At 41.9% G+C, this 24093-nt stretch overlaps 1 protein-coding gene across 2 annotated transcripts in view; it reads right to left on the reverse strand.

Annotated features, from left to right (window-relative positions):
* The window catches only part of LYST (lysosomal trafficking regulator), a 129398-nt gene that overhangs the window by 15394 nt on the left and 89911 nt on the right, over positions 1 to 24093 (reverse strand). For both annotated transcript variants that reach the window (XM_077813449.1, XM_077813446.1), the window contains 10 exons: positions 22674 to 22729; positions 21745 to 21897; positions 20782 to 21026; positions 17474 to 17540; positions 14233 to 14389; positions 13714 to 13854; positions 11657 to 11874; positions 10430 to 10660; positions 8482 to 8671; positions 1412 to 1548 (listed from right to left, as the gene is read on the reverse strand). In XM_077813449.1, coding sequence (XP_077669575.1) covers positions 1412 to 1548; positions 8482 to 8671; positions 10430 to 10660; positions 11657 to 11874; positions 13714 to 13854; positions 14233 to 14389; positions 17474 to 17540; positions 20782 to 21026; positions 21745 to 21897; positions 22674 to 22729 — 1595 coding nt within the window. The remainder of the gene's footprint in view (positions 1 to 1411; positions 1549 to 8481; positions 8672 to 10429; positions 10661 to 11656; positions 11875 to 13713; positions 13855 to 14232; positions 14390 to 17473; positions 17541 to 20781; positions 21027 to 21744; positions 21898 to 22673; positions 22730 to 24093) is intronic.

Consider the following 24093-nt stretch of genomic DNA (forward strand, 5'->3'; position numbering starts at 1 on the left):
GAAAGAAAGAGGGATATTTGGTGGATGGAAATGGAAGGAGGACCAAAAAGGTATGGGGCGGGGGGGCATTTTGCAGAGCTTGAAGGGGCTCATCCAAAAATGGGTATGCCCCAGAAAACAAATGTGGCATTTAGAGTAATTCCAGGACGGACACAAGCGAAATACTAACCAGCAAAGCAAATGAGTGCAGCTGAGTTTAAACTTGGGATGTAAGTTTGTGTCTCCTACTCCATTACACGTTTTTTGAAGAACTGATTGAAATCCTTATGATCACATAATAAAGAATGTCATCAAGGACAAGGTGATGGTGACATTGATAACAGGCTACAGAGCCTTACATCTCTGTGACAGGTTTCAGAGTAGTGCCGTGTTAGTCTGTATCCACAAAAAGAACAGTACTTGTGGCATCATAGAGACTAACAAATTTATTTGAGCATAAGCTTTCGTGAGCTACAGCCCACTTCATCAGATGCACAGAAAGGAACATATAGTAAGAAAATACACACACACACACACACACACAGAAAAGGTGGAAGTAGCCATACCAACTGTAAGAGGCTAATTAAGATGAGCTATTATCAGCAGGAGAAAAAAAAAAACTTTTGTAGTGATAATCAAGATGGCCCATTTAGACAGTTGACAAGGTGTGAGGATAATTAACATGGGAAAATAGATTCAATATGTGTAATGACCCAGCCACTCCCAGTCTCTATTCAAACCCAAGTTAATGATATCTAGCTTGCATATTAATTCAAGCTCAGCAGTTTCTCGTTGGAGTCTGTTTTTGAAGCTTTTCTCCTGCTGATAATAGCTCATTTTAATTAATTAGCCTCTTACAGTTGGTATGGCTATTTCCATCTTCTCCTGTTCTCTATTTGTGTGTGTGGATATCTATATCTATCTATATGTTCCATTCTATGCATCCGATGAAGTGGGCTGTAGCCCACAAAAGCTTATGCTCAAATAAATTTATTAGTTTCTAAGGTGCCACAATTACTCCTGTTCTTTTTACATCTCTACATCACTGGTTCAAGCATGAACAAGATTGCTAGCAACTAAAGACACTTATCTGATGGCATATATTAAGGGATATACAGGATCCACCTTAGTTCCCACTGGATATGTGCCCACATCACATTGAGCACACTGCCGGTGCTTTCGGAGACTCTAAGGATTACATGGGCATGGATGCTAAACCTTGCATTGTTAGAAACTGTTCCCCAAAATAAAGGTGAGGTGAGCTGGGGTTCAGGTGATCAGGAATGGTGGAAGACTATGAAATTTGCACTATCACTATCTAGGCTGTACATGTTCTCTATTAAAAATAGATTTCAGTTTTCGGTGATGTCATATAGAGCACCTTTTACAAATACATTAACTTTACAGTTAGAAACACTTTAAAGAGTTTTACCTGGTGCAACTGTGAACTCTGTATAAAATTTATTGGAGGTTCACTTTGCTTGCTTTTTAGTCTTAAAATGTTATCAGCATATCCCCAACTCAGAATGGCTGACCACTGGATATCTGTACTGTGCATGCTTCTCACACCTGCAGGAAAAGCATTATATGTTTTGTGTCAAGTATGCTGTCACAGTTTCAGGGTTACTGCACCTTTGCCTCCCGCATCTCCAGTCTTCATTGAGGGTACCCACGTAAGTTTTTAGGCTTCCAACCACCACCTCTCTTGGTGCAGAGATTCATGTCTCTCTCCCTTCAGACTGAGGGTTTAGGCTTTCAGTCCCTTTGCACCTCACTGCAATTTCCCAGCAGGTCTGACTGGGATCCGGCACCTGTGGTTTACTCTTTCTCCAGCAGCTAAAGCAGTGTACACCAATTACCAAACAGCTTTCACAAAGCAAACTGTATTTATATGCTTAGGGCAAAAGCATTACAGAAGAAACAAAAACAAAACAAAAACTAGACATATACTAAAAGCTTACTAGAGGTCACCCACAACTCCAGCATAGGGCTCTGGTTGGTGCCAATCTTTCAAACCACATAAATGGGTTTGCTCCCTTGGTCCCAAGTTCATGTCAGCTTTGAGATGTATCAGGAACTAGACCCCAATTGGACACATCAGCTGTTTCTTTAAACAGCTCAGGCCTTTATTCTCCATCTCTGAGAACAGGTAATCACCAGTCAATGGCCCTCTCCTCAGGGTGTAGCTTCAAATCTCTGGGTTTTTGCATAAAGGGGGTTGTGGAATTTACATTAACCACTGAGCATTAGAGCTCATTGACATTTTTCCAAGTCTGCCATTTTGGCAAAAGTTTTCATTGAAATTTTGAATTTGGAAGGAAAAAAAGGAGACAATTTTTGTGAATATTTCTGTGAAAATTAGGTCCTATTTTTTGCCCAGGTCTATTTGCTTCTGTGGGAATCACTGAGAACAACACTTCTGAAAGAGAGGCTACTTATTTTAGGTGCCTGTGGACTTCAGAGCCTAATTTTGCTCTTATTTTTGAAAATCCTGGCCAGTAAAATGCTTTAATGCAAGAGAGACAATTATTAAAACCCATTTGTACTTATATCAGTAGGCTTTAATTCCATTGAGTTAACCTGATAACCAAGCCTTCTGCCTTATGGTTCTACTTCTGTTTCCCTTACTCATCCTCCATTCCACCCTCCAACAAATATTCCTTCACTTCTCCCTTCTGCTGCTCTTCTATTCATCTACTTGTTCATCAACACTCTGCTCCTCTGGATATGCTGGCAAAGAAAGTTATCTGCCTTTCCCTAACTGTTCTTCAAGAGGTGTTGCATGTCCATGGAGCACCCATGGAAAAAAGTTAGTTGGTGATATAGCACCCACTGGCAGCCAAGCTCCCTGTCCTTCCTGCTGGCAGCCCTACTGATCAACTCCTCCTCCTCCCTCCCAGTGCCTCCTGCCCGCTGCAATCGGCTGTTCCACAGCATGCAGGAGGCACTGGGAGGGAGGAGGAGGAGTGGGGATGGGGCATGCTCTGAGGAGGGGGCGGAACTGGGTAGGAAGGGGCAGAGCAGAAGCAGGAAGAGGCAGAGCGGGGTATTGGGGAAGGGGCGTGCACCTGTGATTCCACTCTATGTGAGCGCATGCCCAGCGCACTTTTGTCAGAGATTTTTTTCCCTAAGCAATACCAACTGGGGCAGCTTGAATGCCCTCTGCTGCCATGCACCACAGGTATAAAGGGTGGAACGACTCCCGACCCACCTCAGTTTTTTCTTACTGGAAAGGCTCTGATAGAGAGGGGAAGGAAGGTGAGTAGTAGAATGAACATGTGCAACACATTTCAAAAGATCAACAATTATGGAAAGGTAGGTAACAGTTTCTTCAAGTGATTACACGTATCCATTCCACTGTAGGGGACTACAAGCAGATCCATCTGGAGGTGGGCCCAAAGTCGTTTTGAACAGTGACCGTAGAACAGCAAGCCCAAATTTGGTATCATTCCTGAAATGAATGGCTATAGTATAATGAGAAGCAAATGTGTGCAGACAACCAAGCTGTTTTGCAACTGTCAGGAATAGGAACTTGTGCCCAAAAAGTCACAGAAACTTAAGAGGAAACTGGGTGTCCACCACCACAATGAACAATTGTGATCATGATAGCTAAACAATTTAATCCAGGCCAGGTAAAAATACTACAGCTCTTCTGATGTCTAAAAACAGTGGAGCTTCTCTTCATCTCTGAGAGTATGAGGTTTTGGGAAAAATGGTGGCGAACAGATTGCCCGATTAATGTGAAAGTTGGAAACAATCTTTTTCAGGAATTTTGGGCAAGGGTGAAGGTAAACCTTGTCCTTATAGATGGCTGTATAGGGAGGCTTGAATACCAGAGTTCTCAACTTGCCCACTCCCCTCACCGAGGTGAGGTGACAAATTAAAAATGCAACCTTCACAGAGAGGTGGAGTAAAGAACAAGTCATGAGAAGTTCAAAAGGAGGTCCCATTAACTTTGCTAATACCAGGTTCAGATCTCAGGGGGTGGGAGGGCATGTTCTTGCACCTCTAGACATATTCTGTCCAGCCTCTTCAAAAAACCGGATAGCAATGGGATTGGAAAAAATGAGGTCTGTTACTCTCTCATGGATGAAAATCCGTCATAGCTGCTAGATGAACCTTGCCAGAGCTACTGCTAGACCTTGATGTTTTAGGTACAGGAGATCCATCCATCACCTATTGGACTGAGCTCGCTTTCTGGTGGGAACAGATGGGAAAACACTTTCACTTAGCCAGGTAAGTACTCCTAGTTGAAGTCTTTCTACTATTTAGAAGTACTCCTTCACACGCTTTGAGTAAGCCTGTTCCAACAATGTTAGCCATGAAGCATCCACACTTTTTCAGATGGAGAGCCTGGAGGTTGGGGTTGGAGGAGATGATAATGGTCCTGCGAAACTACATCTGGATCTAGAGTGGAGAGTCAGTGAAAATCTGACTGACAAGACTAGTAAAGTTGAGAACCATTGCTGTTGAGGTCCCGCTGGTGTTATAAGTTTGAGGTGAGTGTCACGCTGTCTGGAGTGGCTCACAACCATGAGTGCCTATCATAGAATCATAGAATATCAGGGTTGGAAGGGACCCCTGAAGGTCATCTAGTCCAACCCCCTGCCCGAAGCAGGACCAATTCCCAGTTAAATCATCCCAGCCAGGGCTTTGTCAAGCCTGACCTTAAAAACTTCCAAGGAAGGAGATTCCACCACCTCCCTAGGCAACGCATTCCAGTGTTTCACCACCCTCTTAGTGAAAAAGTTTTTCCTAATATCCAATCTAAACCTCCCCCACTGCAACTTGAGGCCATTACTCCTCGTTCTGTCATCTGCTACCATTGAGAACAGTCTAGAGCCATCCTCTTTGGAACCCCCTTTCAGGTAGTTGAAAGCAGCTATCAAATCCCCCCTCATTCTTCTCTTCTGCAGGCTAAACAATCCCAGCTCCCTCAGCCTCTCCTCATAAGTCATGTGTTCTAGACCCCTAATCATTTTTGTTGCCCTTCGCTGGACTCTCTCCAATTTATCCACATCCTTCTTGTAGTGTGGGGCCCAAAACTGGACACAGTACTCCAAATGAGGCCTCACCAATGTCGAATAGAGGGGGACGATCACGTCCCTCGATCTGCTCGCTATGCCCCTACGTATACATCCCAAAATGCCATTGGCCTTCTTGGCAACAAGGGCACACTGCTGACTCATATCCAGCTTCTCGTCCACTGTCACCCCTAGGTCCTTTTCCGCAGAACTGCTGCCTAGCCATTCGGTCCCTAGTCTGTAGCGGTGCATTGGATTCTTCCGTCCTAAGTGCAGGACCCTGCACTTATCCTTATTGAACCTCATCAGATTTCTTTTGGCCCAATCCTCCAATTTGTCTAGGTCCTTCTGTATCCTATCCCTCCCCTCCAGCGTATCTACCACTCCTCCCAGTTTAGTATCGTCCGCAAATTTGCTGAGAGTGCAATCCACACCATCCTCCAGATCATTTATGAAGATATTGAACAAAACCGGCCCCAGGACCGACCCCTGGGGCACTCCACTTGACACCGGCTGCCAACTAGACATGGAGCCATTGATCACTACCCGTTGAGCCCGACAATCTAGCCAGCTTTCCACCCACCCTATAGTGCATTCATCCAGCCCATACTTCTTTAACTTGCTGACAAGAATACTGTGGGAGACCGTGTCAAAAGCTTTGCTAAAGTCAAGAAACAATACATCCACTGCTTTCCCTTCATCCACAGAACCAGTAATCTCATGATAAAAGGCGATTAGATTAGTCAGGCATGACCTTCCCTTGGTGAATCCATGCTGGCTGTTCCTGATCACTTTCCTCTCATGCAAGTACTTCAAGATTGATTCTTTGAGGACCTGCTCCATGATTTTTCCAGGGACTGAGGTGAGGCTGACTGGCCTGTAGTTCCCAGGATCCTCCTTCTTCCCTTTTTTAAAGATTGGCACTACATTAGCCTTTTTCCAGTCATCCGGGACTTCCCCGGTTCGCCACGAGTTTTCAAAGATAATGGCCAATGGCTCTGCAATCACAGCCGCCAATTCCTTCAGCACTCTCGGATGCAACTCGTCCGGCCCCATGGACTTGTGCACGTCCAGCTTTTCTAAATAGTCCCTAACCACCTCTATCTCCACAGAGGGCTGGCCATCTCTTCCCCATTTTGTGATGCCCAGCGTAGCAGTCTGGGAGATGACCTTGTTAGTGAAAACAGAGGCAAAAAAAGCATTGAGTACATTAGCTTTTTCCACATCCTCTGTCACTAGGTTGCCTCCCTCATTCAGTAAGGGTCCCACACTTTCCTTGGCTTTCTTCTTGTTGCCAACATACCTGAAGAAACCCTTCTTGTTACTCTTGACATCTCTCGCTAGCTGCAGCTCCAGGTGCGATTTGGCCCTCCTGATTTCATTCCTACATGCCCGAGCAATATTTTTATACTCTTCCCTGGTCGTATGTCCAACCTTCCACTTCTTGTAAGCTTCTTTTTTATGTTTAAGATCCGCTAGGATTTCACCGTTAAGCCAAGCCGGTCGCCTGCCATATTTACTATTCTTTCGACTCATCGGGATGGTTTGTCCCTGTAACCTCAACAGGGATTCCTTGAAATACAGCCAGCTCTCCTGGACTCCTTTCCCCTTCAAGTTAGTCCCCCAGGGGATCCTGGCCATCCGTTCCCTGAGGGAGTCGAAGTCTGCTTTCCTGAAGTCCAGGGTCCGTATCCTGCTGCTTACCTTTCTTCCCTGCGTCAGGATCCTGAACTCAACCAACTCATGGTCACTGGGCATATCTCAGGGCATATGGTTAAAAAACAGGGCAGAGACCCCACATAGTCCTGGAACCCATCCCTGACTGGGCAATTGTCCCTTATCATGTGACCCCTGCCAGGACTATGGCAGGAACCATCGGGCACACGTCCCCAGTGAAAGATGCATGCCCTGTCTAAACTGGGACACATAGAACCCAACCTCCAAGCTTGAAGAGGAGGAATAATCAGACATCCAATAATGGGGTGGGACAGAAGCTGCCTCAACTAGAGAGCGATAACTAGAGCCCATGGATGAAGGTCCTGGAGAAGTCATGGTTAGTTTTCCCCTTGGAAGTACTGATTTCCAAGGCCAAGAAAGTGTAGGAGGTATCCGTATCACAAGCTGGGGAGGAACTGGAGTAGGGTCCTCGGGTACCAGTACCATCTGAAACACTTCCTGTGCTGCTGTGGAAACTGGCACTGGGAGGTTAAGTAGCTCTCTAGCCTCTGTATATGCCGCCAGTGTCAATGGTACTGGTAGTGCATCATGTTCATGTAGTACTGGTGGATAGCTCGAAGAAGCTGTAGTAGGTGTTTCAGGGGTTGCTCTTGAGGGATCTTGCTCTGGTTTCGGAATCCATGACCCCTTTTTAGTTGAAGGCTGTTTTGGGGAGTGTCTTTTCAGTATTCGTCCCAGGTCTCTTGCCTTTAGAAAGCTTCAGTACCGGAGATCTTGTAGAGTTAGGTAACAAAACTCTGGCGGCCTTGTGCCTCTTCCTCAACACTGCTGACAGTGATCGAGCTCTGGATTCAGACAAAACAGAAGGAGCACTCTGGACCAAACCTAATGCGCCCGATGCCCGCTCTGAACTGGATGGCTTTGAGGGAGGATGGAGTGCCACCTTCACAAGAACACACTTCAGCTTGGCCACTCCATCCTTTTTTGAGCAACACTTAAATCCTTTTAAAATGTGATATTTGGGACTCCCCTAAGGACTTAAGGCAGCTGGGGTGTGGGTCACTCATTGGCATTCGTTTGCTGCATGAATGACATGATTTGAATCCTGGAGATCGAGACATGGTTCCAGTACCGCTCCTGGTACAAAGAACTGAACCAGTCAGCCTAAGATCTAAAATTGAAACTTATAACTGTCATTACTACCAATTAAATTAACTATGAAATTATACGAAGCGAACTGAATATATTTTAATGAGGAATGAGGGAAGAACTTACAGTAGCAAAGCTATAATTCCTCCAACAACCGTCACTGTTGGTAAGAAGGAACTGAGGAAATTTGTGGACAACTCTGCCCTTTATACCTGCACACAGTGGCATATAGCAGCAGAGGATGTTCATGTCCCAACAGGTACCACCGGGGGGGGGAGGGGGGAGGGGATATCTAACGATTAGGCACTGGGCACACACTCAGCTACAGTGGAATGGACATAAACAGTCACTCGAAGAAGAACTGTGGATTTCTAGAGTTCTGATATTTTAAAAACTCTCAGTTGAGTTATTTTAACAAAAATACCAAACTAACTGAAAAGAATTCTTGAAATCCAGCACCTTTATTAAAAACTGCTTAATAATTCTATTTACAATCCTTAGCAGAATAAGACTGCAAACTTGAGTACTCAGCTAGAGTATTAGAGTGGCACTATAAAAATATAGCGCGATTATGACTGGGCAACTAGTTAAGTTCTTCCAGTATTTCATATGTAGAGGGTAAACATGAAACTGATTTCTGGGGCTTCCTTACCTTGCTCTTTACTGTATATCATCAAAAGGCAGAATTTTTGGGACAAACCACAGATGGCCCTAGTTGGCAGAGCCTGCAGAGAGCCAAACCTTTCTCCATGTGGCTGGCTGAAGCAAACAACTGGATCTGGAGCACTTGGGGAACCTACATATTCCCCCCACTTTAAACCTTTTATCCAAGGCAAAGGACTCTAGAACAAAGACAAATAAAACACCAATTAAAATACTCCTATTTTATATGAGGAAAAAGTGCATTATAGATAAAAGACTCCTATAAGTGATTCTAGTCTTGTGGTGCTTTATATGACAGGGTCTATACTTTACTTTGTTATAAAGAATTATTCAAAAAGGCAATGTAATGTTCTATGCCAAGATATTAATTTCAAGTGAGTTCTATTTATTCAGAGACACAAGGTAGGTGAGATCTTTTATTGTGCCAACTTATTTATTCAGTCAGTTATTTACGGGCTTGACTAGAAAACTGGTAACTTGTAGGGTTCAAGTAACACAGTAAGATGAAACATCAGTTTTCCATTTCTATTAACATGGGCCAAATTCCCGATTAGGTTTTAGAGAAAATAAGTGTCTGAAGTAAATGAGGCATTTTCCCCACAAAGAATGCTAAACAAAACAAAAATGTTGATACGAATTGTCCACCATCACATATCTCAACACTGGACCAAGAATTCACCATTCAAGGCATGTAACTAACCAGCCAGCAAACAAGTATTTAAGTGCAGTGCAAGTACTGGCATCCTCTTTGCTTCAAGAAAGACTAGTGCAAATTTATTCTACTTTTTAATATATAAAATACTGCAAATTATAATATATTACAATGTAATTTTGCATTACTTCACTAATATTAGATTTCCCCCATGGTATAGCATTAACAGTGAGGTGCAATTTAGGGATTAGAATGCTCTGACGCATTCTATATTGACAAAGACCAGATAGCTGACATGGTGGACTATACTGATCTAATATAAGAATTATATTCAGTGCCTCCTGCACAACATATCTCAACAGTCCTGAATTTATTGGTCTCTCTCACATTTCAGTACTTTTATAGCTCCAAAAAAGTCATTCTGAGCCCTGATATTTTTAAGTTCAAAATGATATTTTATGGTACTTAAAGTCACTTGTATACTAAAATCAACAGATTGGATTTTTTTTTTTAAATGGTTACTGGCAGAAACCAGAAAGTAATTCTTTCGATAACCTTGTTCAATACAGAAACAAAAACTAATTCGCAACTTTCACATGCGTATTTACACATGGAAATTAGAGTGGTTGTTTTTTAGTTCTTCCTAAACTTCAAGGGTGAGAAGAATGGTAATGAGGTTGTACTGAAAAATACTGACTCAAAAAAGACAATAAAATTATCCTACTATAACAGAAGAGCTGCTTAAGAACTTCTTTACTTCAGTTTGCTTACAGACAAATATCAGATGAAAATTTTTCAAAATGTCTTGAAGCTCAGTCTATAGTAAAGAGATTTACTAACCACAACACTTCCTACAGAAAGACACATGGGCATAGACTGAAACAGATTTGCCTCAGGCATGACAGACTATTTGATGCTCTGTGGTGCAGAAAAATCTCCTCCTTCCACTGTGAAGAGAGTGGAAGAAAAAACTATTTCAGTCCAGCACCTTCCGCCCCCCACCTCCACCCGCTATACACTCTGGGAGTAGGATCGGCAAGGACAGAAATTCACTGCCAGACAGTTCCTCCAGAAGCTTGGGCATTGCAAGTCATTGTGCCAGTTCTGCTCTGATCCACATAATCATGAAATGTCTTAAAATGTGCAGAGGATATACTGCTAACGCTTTTCATTAATACACTGTGGGTGCAGCTGTTTTGCTTAATTATTCAGATGTGTACCTTAGGGTGCAGTAATTACAGCCTGTGAATGCTAATTTAGCAATCTTGTGAATCAAATTACATACTGGATATACTATTTCTTTAGTGTGCTCCCTGGTTTCTCTGAAAGCAAACTGCACTAATAACCCCATGGCAGCGGGAAGTTCTCCATCTATTATGAGCCTGGAGCTGGGTCTGCTGACATGTGCTGTGTGGAACAACTGACGAGGGGTTTGTCCATATGTTTTTATCATTGTTTCCAGGGCTCTTCTTTGAACTGGATCCTCAACAGCAGAAACATCCATCCCAAAGTAGGTCTAAAATGTAAAACAGCAAACACAAAAGCTAAGTAAAGTTATCTTTGAAAAAAGTTTCCCAGCTAAAACTGCACAAGCTTAGAGCCAGAGTCTTCAGCCCTTCTGTAACTGACTTCTGGATGCAACAGAGCTGCAGAACTACACCCTAAAGTGTTAAGGAAAACCAGCATGAATCGAAGTGACTATATGATTGACATTTAAATACTCTATTTTACCATGAGCAATTAAATTACAGTGAGTGAAACCCATAAAGTGAGACAGCCTGGCTGGACAAAGTCAGGCTGCTGCACTGCTAATATTTAAGCCTTTCAAGGAATGCATTTTGAGACCTGAAAATGTACAATTTAGGAATTCTTTTGAAATTGACAAGTCCTTCGTCATCTTGTTCTCCTTTCACCACGGTCCTGAGTAAATCCAGACGCTTTTGCAGTGTAATGCAGAGTCTTAACCAGTTCTGTGATCCGAAGTTAAAGCCACTGTAGGGGTTTAGCTTAAATGGGACATTAATTGGGTAGCAGGTGAGTACAGTAAGGAACACAAATTAAGATTGTGGAGGAGGGAATAGTACAATAGTTGTGCTCTCTAATCAGACACTTCACTTATCTCTGCTGCAGCCTTCGTTACAATCTGTCAAAGTGAAAGGCTTCTTTTTGATGGAAGAGGAAACAAAAATACTGCATTTCTAAATATTATTGCAAACAATGACTAATTGTCCAATAGGCTTTTAAGTAGACATACATTGTATGACTATTCCCTACCTAGCTTTAGCCCAGGAAAAATTATTTAAAATAGACATAATTGACCTTCATGTCACAAGCCCTGGGATTTTACCAGTTCTTCATTTAAATATTCGGTCTTTTTCCCTGTTCTTTGATAGTTAGCTATTTCAAGGGAATTTGCCTAAAGCTGGATGTTTTCCAAGCAATCGGGTTAAACCAGCTCAGAGATCAAATAATTTTATACCATGAACAGATTACTTGACAAAAAGATACTTACAGCAGGATGGAAGACATTGATAGCTTGAACCGAAGCCTTGCCCTTTTGCTTATACCCAAACACTAAATCAATCCAGTTACAGATTGTCTGGGAGACATGATCAGACTCTAAAGTCTGACGATGAATCAGGATGAAGAGACGGGGATCATTACGAGCCCATGGGGGGAGATTGACATGGTTTACTCTTTCGCCATTTTGACGCAGGCCAAAATCAAAACCTAGAAATGTAAAGAGGAGGGTTTATATGGTTTTATTATTTACCATTTATATTACTGTAGCACCTAGGAGCCCCAGTCATGGACGAGGACTCTATGGTGCTAGATGCTGTACAAACACAAAACAAAAAGACAGTCCCGGCTCTACAGACAGATGGGGCAGTACAAGAAAACAGTGAGAATATTTATCAGCAGATAAGCAGTGGTCTCACCTCACCAGCGGCCTAACCGTTCTTTTTTTAATACGCATCACTGAGAAGGAAAGTTTACGGGGAGCTCCTCCCAACCAAGAGGGGCAACATGGCAGAACACACAATTTTAGGATTTCAATTACAGCAACAAAAAAGAGGTCTTTGCAAGAGTTCTAGGTGTCCTGACACTTACTCATTCCTACAATAGTATAATGAACCCAGCAGTGTTAAAAAACATTCAGATATAAACAAGGTAATTTGAATCAGCCAGTAACTGAGCTACAAAAAAACAAAAAAGCTTCTGTCTGTCTCCCACAGTGCCACTATCTCCAGAAATCTTCATAAAATAAGTATTTTCTGTACGATACCCAGAAAGTCCCCAAAATTTTGGTTGATCTATATTTAAAAAGAAATTTGCACCCATTTCACGCTGAGCAGCAATTTCAAAAGCCTTGTGAATCTATAGGCCTTTTTTCTGAACTTTGCAGGGAACTGTGCTTAAACACAGTTCTTGCTGGAAAGGTGATAACATGCTTCTGGACCCTGGTGTAGAAATGATCTAACTATATTATAGAATTGTATACAGTAAGTGGGCTAGCAATATCCATGTGGAAAGCCATGTGATAAATTGAATCATGTACCTTAGTCTCACATGCACTCTGTACACTATATCCACTGGGGCTACTAGCATTCCAATTCTCTTAGCAGCTTCAAACAGATGGTACTTTTTCAGGTGGGGGCGAGGAGGAGGGAGGAGTACAAACCTCACAAATGTGTGACATCCCCACTGTGCAACAGCTCTACCTGAGGTCCAGAATGGGTAATATTCAGCACTAACATTGCTTCTTGCTATAGTCACTGAAGGTCTGATCTCTCTACTTGAAGTCTTCTACTGATTCAGTAAAACACTTCCTTCACCATCCTGCATCACTGATCCTTTCCATTCCATTCTCGATGGTCAGTCGCTCTTTCACATTCACCCCCGTCACTACTACCTAACTCCACCAGTTAAACTTAAATTGTAACAAGGAAACATGAACAATAAAAAAGGCTCAATCTTACAAAGTGCTGAACACTACTGTGAAATGTTGAATGCCCTCAACTCCCAAAGGTTTTATTGGGCATTGTTGGCACCCAGCACCTCATTGGATCTAGCCCAAGTCCCTTGAGGACAGCATGAGGACAGTAAACTCTCTCAAAACAACTGACAGATTGTCAGAGCCTCTTGGGGAAACCCTAAAATGTAACTAGCTGAAAAAAAGTAAACAGATTTATCAGAAGCATGACACCCTCAATGGAAAGGAGCAGATGCTCTTTCAGTTATAAGAAACAGATTTTAAATTTCTACATTTATCAAACAACCTTGTCTGGATTAACTTTTATGGTTTTCTTGAAATCAAATAAGATTATGGCAGTACACCTCATGAGCATGAAGTCTGGGCTTGCAGAACTAACAAAAGTGGCAACAGTAGAGTCAATCCTAAGCCTCCGTGGCTAAATATTCAAGATCCGGACGTGCCAGGTTTCCCCTTGACAATCAATTTAAAAACATGGGCGAAAAAAACAGATCATAACATGGAATTATCAGTTTCAACCCAGAGACCCAATCCTTGTGCCTTTTTAGAGATCATTTTGGCATTGTCTCGTATACCTTCTCTGTTAACTAAAAACTCTGGAAGATAGAAAAATTCTGGGATAAGCTCCTTCACATCAGTCATAGATTCATAGGAGGAGAGGCGCCAAGTTGTGTGGGTAGAATGAAAGGTTCTGTCTGGGATGTCAAAACTTTGATCTGCAAAGAAAAACACAGTTTCCGTTTATTACCTTGACAAGAGGAAAACATACAATACCAATTGCACATTGGTGACCTCAAAAAGTTCAAGTTCACCAACTTTGCTTGGCTGAGGCCTGAACATTTAGATCGCAATTGCTACATATGAGATCTAGAGCCATAGAGACCAGATTTTTTGGAATAGATCACAGAAGATGTACAGACATTTTTAGAAGATGTAGAGTTTTGTGAGATGCACAAAGAGTTCATGTACTACATGTTCTCTTTATGAAAGCCTCAAAAGGGTCCACTGTCAAGGTAGGTCAGATTTCTAAGTTTACCATACTTGATAATTTCACTTTAATTTTCATTTGTCATATTTAACAAAATTAATCTTACCTTGATAAGCTAAGAACATTTTAGTGAAAGGAGGCATTCTAACTAGAAAGTGAAGTACGGTTCCACTGTTGGAGTAATGAGATCCATAGTGATAAGGCTGCACAGGAGGCATTGGGTCATCCTCTCTAGCTCCTTTGCGGTACTCCTCTTCCAAATACTAGAACAGGAACAGGTAAAGCATGGGTGTCATATCTTACCCAACATGCTATTTAAAAGCTATATTGCTAGGACACTACACTAAGATATACGTCCTTCCAGCACTTCACTAGTGCCTTCCGTCCCAGACAATATCTGAAGAATTTAAGCTCTCATTTAGAGGAAAGAGCCTCACCTGGTGGGGGGTTTTCCCTCCCCCCCCAGTTGTAAAAATAGCTTCTGTCTGAAGTAATTATTCATTTTTACCACACAATATTTTTCTGGAAGAGACCATTCCAATAACTGTTTCCAGTGCTTCAGGTTACACCTTTCAAAACATTAACCATGGTTTTTGGAAATTGTACTAACCATGGTTTGTCCTGTTCTACACCTGCAGTTAACTCCGTTCAACACTAATTCAGCTGCCCCTGTTACTTTAATCTTTTTTCAGAAATAGGCAACTTCTATAGTGTGGACCAGGTGCCATTTCACCTTTAGAAAAAAGTATAACTTGCAGGAAAGAGACAGAATCCTGACTCTTCAATCCGAAAACTTATCCTTAGGGGTGGCAAATTTAAAGGGATAGTAAATATGAGTTTTTGTAACAAAAATGCAGAAAAATCCCATCAAAGAAATTTTCAGAAGTGCCAAAGTGACTTAGGAGCCAACATCTTGCATTCAAAAGAGGACTTAGGGCTAGATTTACAAAAAGATATCTAGGCAGAGATGCAGATACACATCTTTGAAAATCTCAGCAGGTGCCTAAGTGAGGTTTTCCTAAATCTGTTTGAAACTGCCACTGAAAATATGAATGTCAGGTTCACTACACTAGAAAGCCCATCACTCACATGCTTGAGCCCATACAGCAACCTAGTAATAAAGAACTGACATCACCATGGCAATGTACTGACTGACAATCTGTTAGATCATTTTACATAAATATTGAATGAAGAGGAAACAGTGCCATACATCGATGGTTTCTGACAAAATTTCATTTTAAAAACATCAATTCAACCACAAATGACAAGTGTGCACATGCATACTTAAGCTTTTAAGCAACAGACCACCTGACTTTCACAATATATTGCTCTAGCGGTAAATACTGTTCTTTCTGTCCAGGAACACTGTTGTGTCATAATGTGGGTTTTTCACACTAAAAACTTAAAATCAAAACAAGTTCATACACACACTTTTGTCAAAGCACACTCCAGATCTTGATGCAAATCTAAATGAAAGGCCCATGTGTAAATGCTTTCCAGCCCCATCAAGTCATTCTCTATGGACTTTAATGGGGGTCCAGGAACAAGATACATTTGTGGACATGGTCACTGTGACTGCACCCCATATTCACCATAGTAATATTATAATATGGTTATGGCATAATTATGATGCCTTTTGTGCAAGATAAGTCATGTGAGGAGTCATTGAAAAAATTATGATTTGCTGAATATGATTATTCTATTTGTCTGCATGTATCATTTTTGTATCTGAACACTATGTATCTGTACTTCCAATTTAGTTATGCATGGGAAACGCCCACCCGGCAAGATGCTTTCAGTCTAGAGAGCTGGTTGGGAAGGGCCTATTCAGGGCAATGAGCCATTAGGGAAAACAACAGGCCTTAGGAGAAGCTTATCTCCCCCTCGCGAGCCTTCCTGAGAATGCTCCAGACAGCTTGTAAGTAATGGCTGCTATGACTCTACAAGGACATGTGACCAGGCCACATGATTCTAGACTCCATCTTGGGATGTTAGTATTTTTCCACAGACCAGTCTGGGAACCAAGTTTTGAAACAAAGGACTCTGGTCATATGCTAAAGCTATATAAGGCAGGGAGTGACATCATTTGTAGTTCTTCACTCCCCGCACAGGAAGACACCTGGAAACACCTGAGGAACAAAGACTGAACTGGAGGAAGTGCTGGACCAAAGCTAAATGGATTTCTAGCCTGTGTATGAAAGACCTGGGGTTTCCAAGCTGTAAAGCCAGTGCAGCTTGTCCCATAAGAATCTGCAGCCCGCCTGTTTCGTCAGCCAGGATGAGAATTTGCTAGTTCATATCCTATCTTTCTAGTATCTTAGTCTTAGTTTGTGTTTTGTTTATTTACTATGTAATCTGCTTTGATCTGTTTGCTATCACTTAAAACCTAACTTATGTTTTAATCCAAACCAGTGAGCCTTGATTGGAGTGCTTGTGGAAAAATCTCTGCTTGGTTATCACAAGTATACATTGTTCTCTTCACATTGTGGGAGAGGCGGACCGGGTATTAAACCTATAGACTGGCCAGATTTGACCAGGGCAGGACAGTACTGCTCTGGGGTCTTAGGCTGGGAAGCTGGTGGTTAGAGATCCTGTGTGTAACTGCAGGTGGGTGTGTTTCTATCTATGTGAATGCTGGTGAAAGTGCAGGCTGGAGGGCTTTGCAGCTTGTCACAGCAGCACAGTGTGAAAGGGAGCCCAGGCTGGTGGGTCAGAGGGCTCAGTGGTACCCCAGTTCCAGGTGGCACCCCGGGGGGGGAACCGGTCATAACAAACGCTCAGTAGCAACAGCAGGCAGCACTAATGGAATACTAGTTCTACTCTATATGATCAGATCTATTTTCAAACTAGATTGATGTTAGGAGATTAGGAAATACTTTTAAAGATTTTGTGCAGTTAGTTTAATTGATAAATGACCCAGAATGTTTGAAGGCAAACATAACTGTTCTGTTGCATACTAGAAAAAACCCAGATGTACAATATAATTTTTTAGACCACAAAATGCAAGGCAATTTACAGAGATATATTTCTTTAGCTTCTTTGGTTAACTTCATATGTATTTATCTCGTTGGTCATGAATTTAGACCCCAACATACATCAAATATAAAGTACCAAAAGATGCACTGCAGTTTTTAGGATTAAGTTTTTTCTTGTTTTCTTATGTTCTTGGTTACAAAGAGACAGACATAAGACAGAAGGGAATCCATTTCCTGTTAACTGTTTTCACAATTGACTATAACATGCTGAAAATGTGAAGTCCCACAGAAATACATTAAAAAAACCCGCCACATTGTTTTGGTTTTAGATACCAGAAGAAAACACATTGTAGAAATGAGAGTTTAAGATACCTTGTAAGTATCCACATATCGATCTTCCTTTTCTTTAGACTGTACAGCTATGGGTTTGGCTAGATTTCTGTAATAGGAGAAATGTTGACATCTTATTTTCATAATGAAATTAGAAAATTCAGTTCAATGTACATTAACATATAGAAAGACTGATCTTTTTAGCTAAATCAGATTAAGAAGAGTTAAAATATAGAAGGACAAATACAAAGGCAAATCCTAACAAAACTCTACATATGCGTTTAGGAAAATAAAATGACTATAAAAATACGTTCGTAATTTAAAATTGGCCATTTGATGTTAGTGCTAGAGGAATGAAAGTCATTCGTCCATAGAACAGCTACAGTATAGGCAACAGGTCACATACTCCCCATACTGCCCCCACCAGCATGTTTCAATCTTGACTTGTAGCATCCCTTTAAGAGTAATGCCTTGTCTACTGTGGCAAGGCACCTCCTCTGTGTTGCCAGAATTAGCACAAATCAGCCCACTCTGGCCAGTGTGCGTCTTCCCCCTCTGTATTTTCTTATCAGTATTTTCAAGGTAGGCCTCAGTTCAGGCCCAAGGAGCATGGTTGCCAACCCTCCAGGATTAGCCTGGTGTCTCCTGGAATTGGTATCAATCTCCCAGTGACTACTGAAAGCAATCCGGGAGATTTCCCCCCCGCCCCACAACATGTCATGTCACTTTCTTAAAATATCCTATTAAAATCTCCCGGAATAGCTTCAGTCAGAGTTGGCAACCCTATCAAGGAGGGTTCCTCCAGCTAACAAAATGAAATCAATTTACAAACGCAAACAAAGGGGAGTAACTTTCCCTGCTTCCTTGCTGTGGAGGGTGTTGTCCTGTTGTTGGCCCCAGATGTGTCAGTTCTTCCCCTAAACACGCACTCAGCTTTGTTATTTCCCCTGTAGGGAGGAGAGCAGCCTCTCACCCTGGAGAAGCCTGTCTCCCTGCTGCCACTAGCCCTGCAGCAGCTCGTCTCTCCTCCCAGTCTCTCATCAGAGGAGGGGTTTTTAAAAGGTGTCAGGAAGCCCTTAATTGGACTCAGGTATCCCTAACTGACCTGAAGTAACACTCTCTCAGTTTATAGGAAAAAGGGCCTCTCTCATTCTAAGGCTAACATATCTGCCTTCCATCACTCCTCTTGCACCGGGTCCTGCACGAGGGCGCGCCCCACCCACCCTCCACCCCAGGCCCGCCAGACCTTTTAATCGGGCCCCTGCCCCGTGGACCCAACCGACCCCCTCACTGAGCCGGCTGCACGAGCTGCAGCTGGTCTGCTTCCAGACCGCGCCAAGGAAACATCTATACACGCTCGTGCTCCATACCCTTCACACCCTCACCCTCGTGTCCCACCCAGATACAAAATGGCGGGACCTCTTGCCACCTTTGGAGGGTGAGGAGCCCCAGTGGGCCAGCCTATATTCTACCTTGGTTCTGAGGCTTGCCGGGGATATCAGTTGGCGGCTCCTTCATGGAGCCGTGAGCACGGGCGTGTACTTGGCACAGTTCACCCCTATGCCAGACACCTGCCCCTTTTGCGGCACAAGGGAAACTCTGGCACACATATTTGGAGTGTGCCAGGCTGCCGCCCCTATTCCGGCTCCTCACGAATATTTTATTATGCTTTTGGTTGCACTTTTCCCCTCACCTTCTTATTTATACACTCCCTATCCGCGGCCCCACAAAGTCACGGGATCGCCTGGTCAACCTCCGCCTGGCCCTAGCTAAAATGGCCATCTATAAAACCAGAGTCAGGAGGTTGGCCGATGGAGTCTCCTGTGACTGTGGGGCCTATTTCCTATCCTCTGTCCATTCACGTATCTGGGCAGAGTTCCTCTGGGTGGTGTCCACTGACTCCCTGGACGCCTTTGAGGAGCAGTGGGTGCTGTCCAGGGTTCCCTGCTCAGTGTCCCCGTCCGGTTCCCTTCGTTTGACCCTTTGACCACACTCCTGTTCCTGTTATTTCATTAGTTGTCCCCCGTATTTATTTGGTGTCCAGGTCCTGTGGATCCCCCTCTTAGGCTGGGGGGGGATCCTTTAGCAGTGGGAGGGCTTTGCCCGCCCACTTCCTGGATCCCAATAGGATCACTCCTCTTTCTCGATACAAGTGGTGGGACCTATTTCCATCTGCTGAGGGTGACGAACCCCATTGGCCAGTCTGTATTCTGCCTTGGTCCCACTGGCCACCGGGAATATTAGTTGGCAGCTCCTTCATGGAGCCGTGAGCATGGGAATGTACCTGGTGCAGTTCACTCTTATCACAGATGCCTGTCCCTTTTGCAGCATGAGGGAGACCCAGTTGCTGCCCCTTTTCCAGCTCCTCCTGGATTTACTTTTGTGGTTCTAGCTACACTTCTGCTCCCAGCTTCTAATTTATGCACACCCCATTTGTGGCCCCTCCTCGTCAACCTCCTCCTAGCGGTGGCCAAAGTGGCCACCTATAACACCAAGGAGAGGATGCTAGCTGAGGGAGTGCTCTGCAACTGTGGGGCCTACTTCTGTTCCTCTCTCCATTCACATATCTGGGCAGAGTTCCTTTGGGCTGCATCCGCTGGCTCCCTTGACACCTTTGAGGAGCAGTGGAAGCTGTCCAGGTCGGTGTCCCCTTCAGGTTCCTTGATTCTGACCCTTTGACATTCACACCTGTCTTTGTTTTCGGTTTTGTTGTCCCCCATACTTATTTGAGTCCCAAACTCAGTAGTTCTTGCCCTTAGGCTGGTTGAAGAATCTTTGGCTGGTGGATGGGCTTGCGACTGCCCACCTCCCAGAACCCAACAGGACTACTCCTCTTGCAGTTGCCTAGCCTGACTTTTTCACACTAGACACAAGAGCTGCACCAACTTTACTAAAATCCATTTTAAAAATCAATGTAGTTAAGATTGTGCCTGTGTGGACCCTCCTTAGTCTGTTTACAACTAGCTGATATAGATTTACCTTTGGTAACTGGCAAGTTGCTCATATAGCATAATTCTGGTTTTGGTTATGTTTTGCTAAATTGTCAGCTCTTTGGTTACAGGCTGTTTTTTGTTTTTTCAAGGCAAAGGAATGTATATCAGGAAGTGCAAGACAGCAGGTATTGAGTGAGACCTGCCAACTACTGTGAATATAAATGCTGGTAACAGGTATACTATTCAAATTGACTAGATGAGCCAATGTTACATTCAAATACCATTAGACCAGATGTGTTTCCTAGCAATCTTCCTAATTAAGTCTTGGTTTATCAGGGTGATCACAAGTGGATTTTACTGAAATAACCAGTTTAATGAGTTATTTGGAAAGGAGTAATTTCAAAGATTTCTTGTTACCTATAAACAGATGGATCATTTAGGTCCAGTGTTTCGCTGGTGTAGTCAGAAAGTATAAAGGGAAATACTGGATACTGCATGAGATCATTGAAGGAACGGCCAGCATGTTTGTTTAAATGAGTCAGGTATTCAAAGTTGGTAATCTGTGCTGTGTACCATAGGTGGGTCAAAGCAGTAATGTTCCCATACTCCAAAAGATTAGGCAGGTTGTTCGTTAAGATGTTGTGGTACACATCATCACGGACCTAAAAAAATTATCGTAGTTTTACTCAAGCAACACATTTAAACTGTCATAAACTACGTCTCCTCCTACAGTATGTAAGATTCTCTCATTTACAAAGTTCTAGAGATCTGCTAAGATCATAACAATGTGATAAAAAGTCACAACATTACGATATTGAATTGGTTTAGTCCTGTAAGGGGAGTGATCCTGGAAAACCTGGATTTGTGCTGGAAATGGCCCAACTTGATTATCATACACATTGTAAGGAGAGTGATCACTTTAGATAAGCTATTACCAGCAGGAGAGAGGGGTGGGGGGAGAGAAAACCTTTTGTAGTGGTAAACACCCATTTTTTCATGGTTTGTGTGTATAAAAAGATCTTCTGTACTTTCCACAGTATGCATCTGATGAGGTGAGCTGTAGCTCACGAAAGCTTATGCTCAAACAAATTGGTTAGTCTCTAAGGTGCCACAAGTACTCCTTTTCTTTTTGCGAACACAGACTAACACGGCTGTTACTCTGAAACCAGAACATACCTGTGACACACATCCTGTCTATCAAAAAGCCTGGCTGAGCCCTTAACTCATATCAGCTTCCAGAAGTATCTAAGAATTCAAAGAAGCCTACCCATCATTTTCTTAATGTATTCCATGAAAATACACATTTCTTCAATACATAATTATAAAAAATACCTTTATATACATATTCTATATTACCATGCATTAATGCCACACTGTTACCTTTGTGTTGTCAAAAGCTAAGAGTAAAGTTCTGCCATTTGTTAAAAATATTTCCACAGCATTGTCTCTTAATTGCCACCATCTCTTATGAACTTCCTTGATTTCTTCATACGTCCAAGAAAATGATGCTGGTTCAGTTTCCCTGTGAAAACTCTGAAGAACATATAGTACATTGATACAGAAAATGTTTTGCTCACTAGCCTTTAAAACTAGTCAGTTTCCATTTATTTATACTGCATACTGTAAACTAATGCTCTGTGTGTAGTAATTTACTTTAAACTTTGGCTTGTACTTTTGAAAATCTTTAATTAAGCTACATTTCTCTAATAGACAAAGAATTAAGTTGTTTATCAAAAACTTTATATAATGAAAACTATCTAACAGATCATTTGTTTTTAATCTGTTTCACCCCTATGTCAATACAAGACACTGTTAGGGATAACAATTAGCTCAATCAAATGTCATTTTAGGGTAATAAAAACAGTTTTGTTTTTTAATTTTATTTAAACACAAGTTTCACCTTTCAATAGATAAGTATATTATGATTCCTAATTCTGGGGTTCTGGTCCATGACTAAGGCTCCTACGCACTACTGTAATATATAATAAAATCTGGTATTTATATATAACAATATATAACATATTAAAAGACTGGTAGAATTGGGAATAATATTCTCTTTATACTATAATGGAAGTTATCAACCTTACTCAGGGTATTTATATGTTATTGCTGAAATGTTGGCAGATAAGCATTTTAAAATTCTCAAATAATCACACACAAATAGAGTAACAGTCTATGAATTCAAACTCCCAGATATCTTAATATACAAATTAAAATTATGGTGATTTTAATTGATAAAGCACCAAAGTTATTCTCAGTTCTAATATAGAAGAATGTGTGATCTATGAAAAACTTGAACTCATACTCACAGAACTTTCTATTGTGTCGGAAGCATTGTCTTCAACGAAATACATTCCATATTTGCCTGCAGAGAGGAATATTTATACAAAAGGTGACCGTTACTATACTAATTTGTCTTAACTCTTAACATCCATAAAAATGATTAGACATGATGTCTAAAGCACTAACTATGCTGTTCATAATAGTAAGTAAAAAGGACAGCACTTGGTGGAAATGAAGTTAAGTAATTAAATATTTGTCAAAGGATAGTATTTAACAAAATAACAACAATAAACCCAATGAGCACACTGTGAAAACTGTAGGAAAGGAAGGCCAAACTGACTAGTTGGGTAAGCAGGTGCAACTCCAGTAGTCACACAGAGTTAAGGCCAGAAGGGGACCACCATATTATCTAGCCTGTCCTCCAGTATATCACAAACCATTACCACAATAAATGCAGTTACAATCACCTAAACCAATTATTAATGTAGCCTGGAATGTCTGTTTTTAATAAAATTCATATAGAGGCTGTAGATATGTAAATAAACTGAGACTGAACAAAAACATTAAGTGCTCATCTTAGAAATTCATTATATAAATAAGTGCACAATAGACATGCAACTCAAAGCAACAACACACAAATAAAATATTCTGTATGTGGGGTAATCTATGACTATTCATCATCCCCTGTAGTACAATATGTGGAAAGTCAAGCAACATTTCGGCTATTCCAAAATACATATGAACCATATGTCTGGACAAAAATCAGTTGTGTGTTAACTTTAGAAAATTTAATCCATATGTTAACTGTGACACTGGCAGACAAGGCGCCAGCTCTTGCCAAGACTGCAGGCATTAGCTAAGAACTAACAAACTCATAGCTGGAGACTAGACTAGTTCACCTGTACCTCAGTTTTGCTCAAAATAGGTATTAGTCTTATAAGAATGTATTTAATGTTTAGACTCTGAAATGTTTGCAAGTTGCTGCATGCATTAATCTCACTTGTAATGTCGATATTCTATGCTCTAAGAAAATATGTAAATTTTGTCTTATAACTTCATAAATGTTTGCTCTGAACTTGCAAACCCAGGTACAGGAATTGTCATGCCACTTCTCCGCACTTCTCCGCCCCTTCCCACCTATTCAGGAGGACCATCAAAATTTAAATGGGGCCATTGTAAGACAAAGCTTTGTTAATTGTCCCATCCAATTGGTTAAGTAGGTGCAGAAGGCCTGTAGCTTTGAATGCTGGAAGAGGTAAATGAAAAATCTTCACATCAACTCTTTTTTCCCATCTCTTTGCCAAACTCTTACAGGGCTAGAGAAACCAAACTGAAGCCAGAGACCCTGGTCTACCCAGAAAGACACTGAATTGACCAGCTGTTGTGACCTGCACTGGATGTGCCATGTTTGTCTTTCTTCCACAGGACAGAAGCGACTTTGTCTGT

This window comes from Eretmochelys imbricata, chromosome 3, assembly GCF_965152235.1.
Source record: "Eretmochelys imbricata isolate rEreImb1 chromosome 3, rEreImb1.hap1, whole genome shotgun sequence".
In the NCBI taxonomy this organism is placed as follows: domain Eukaryota; kingdom Metazoa; phylum Chordata; order Testudines; family Cheloniidae; genus Eretmochelys; species Eretmochelys imbricata.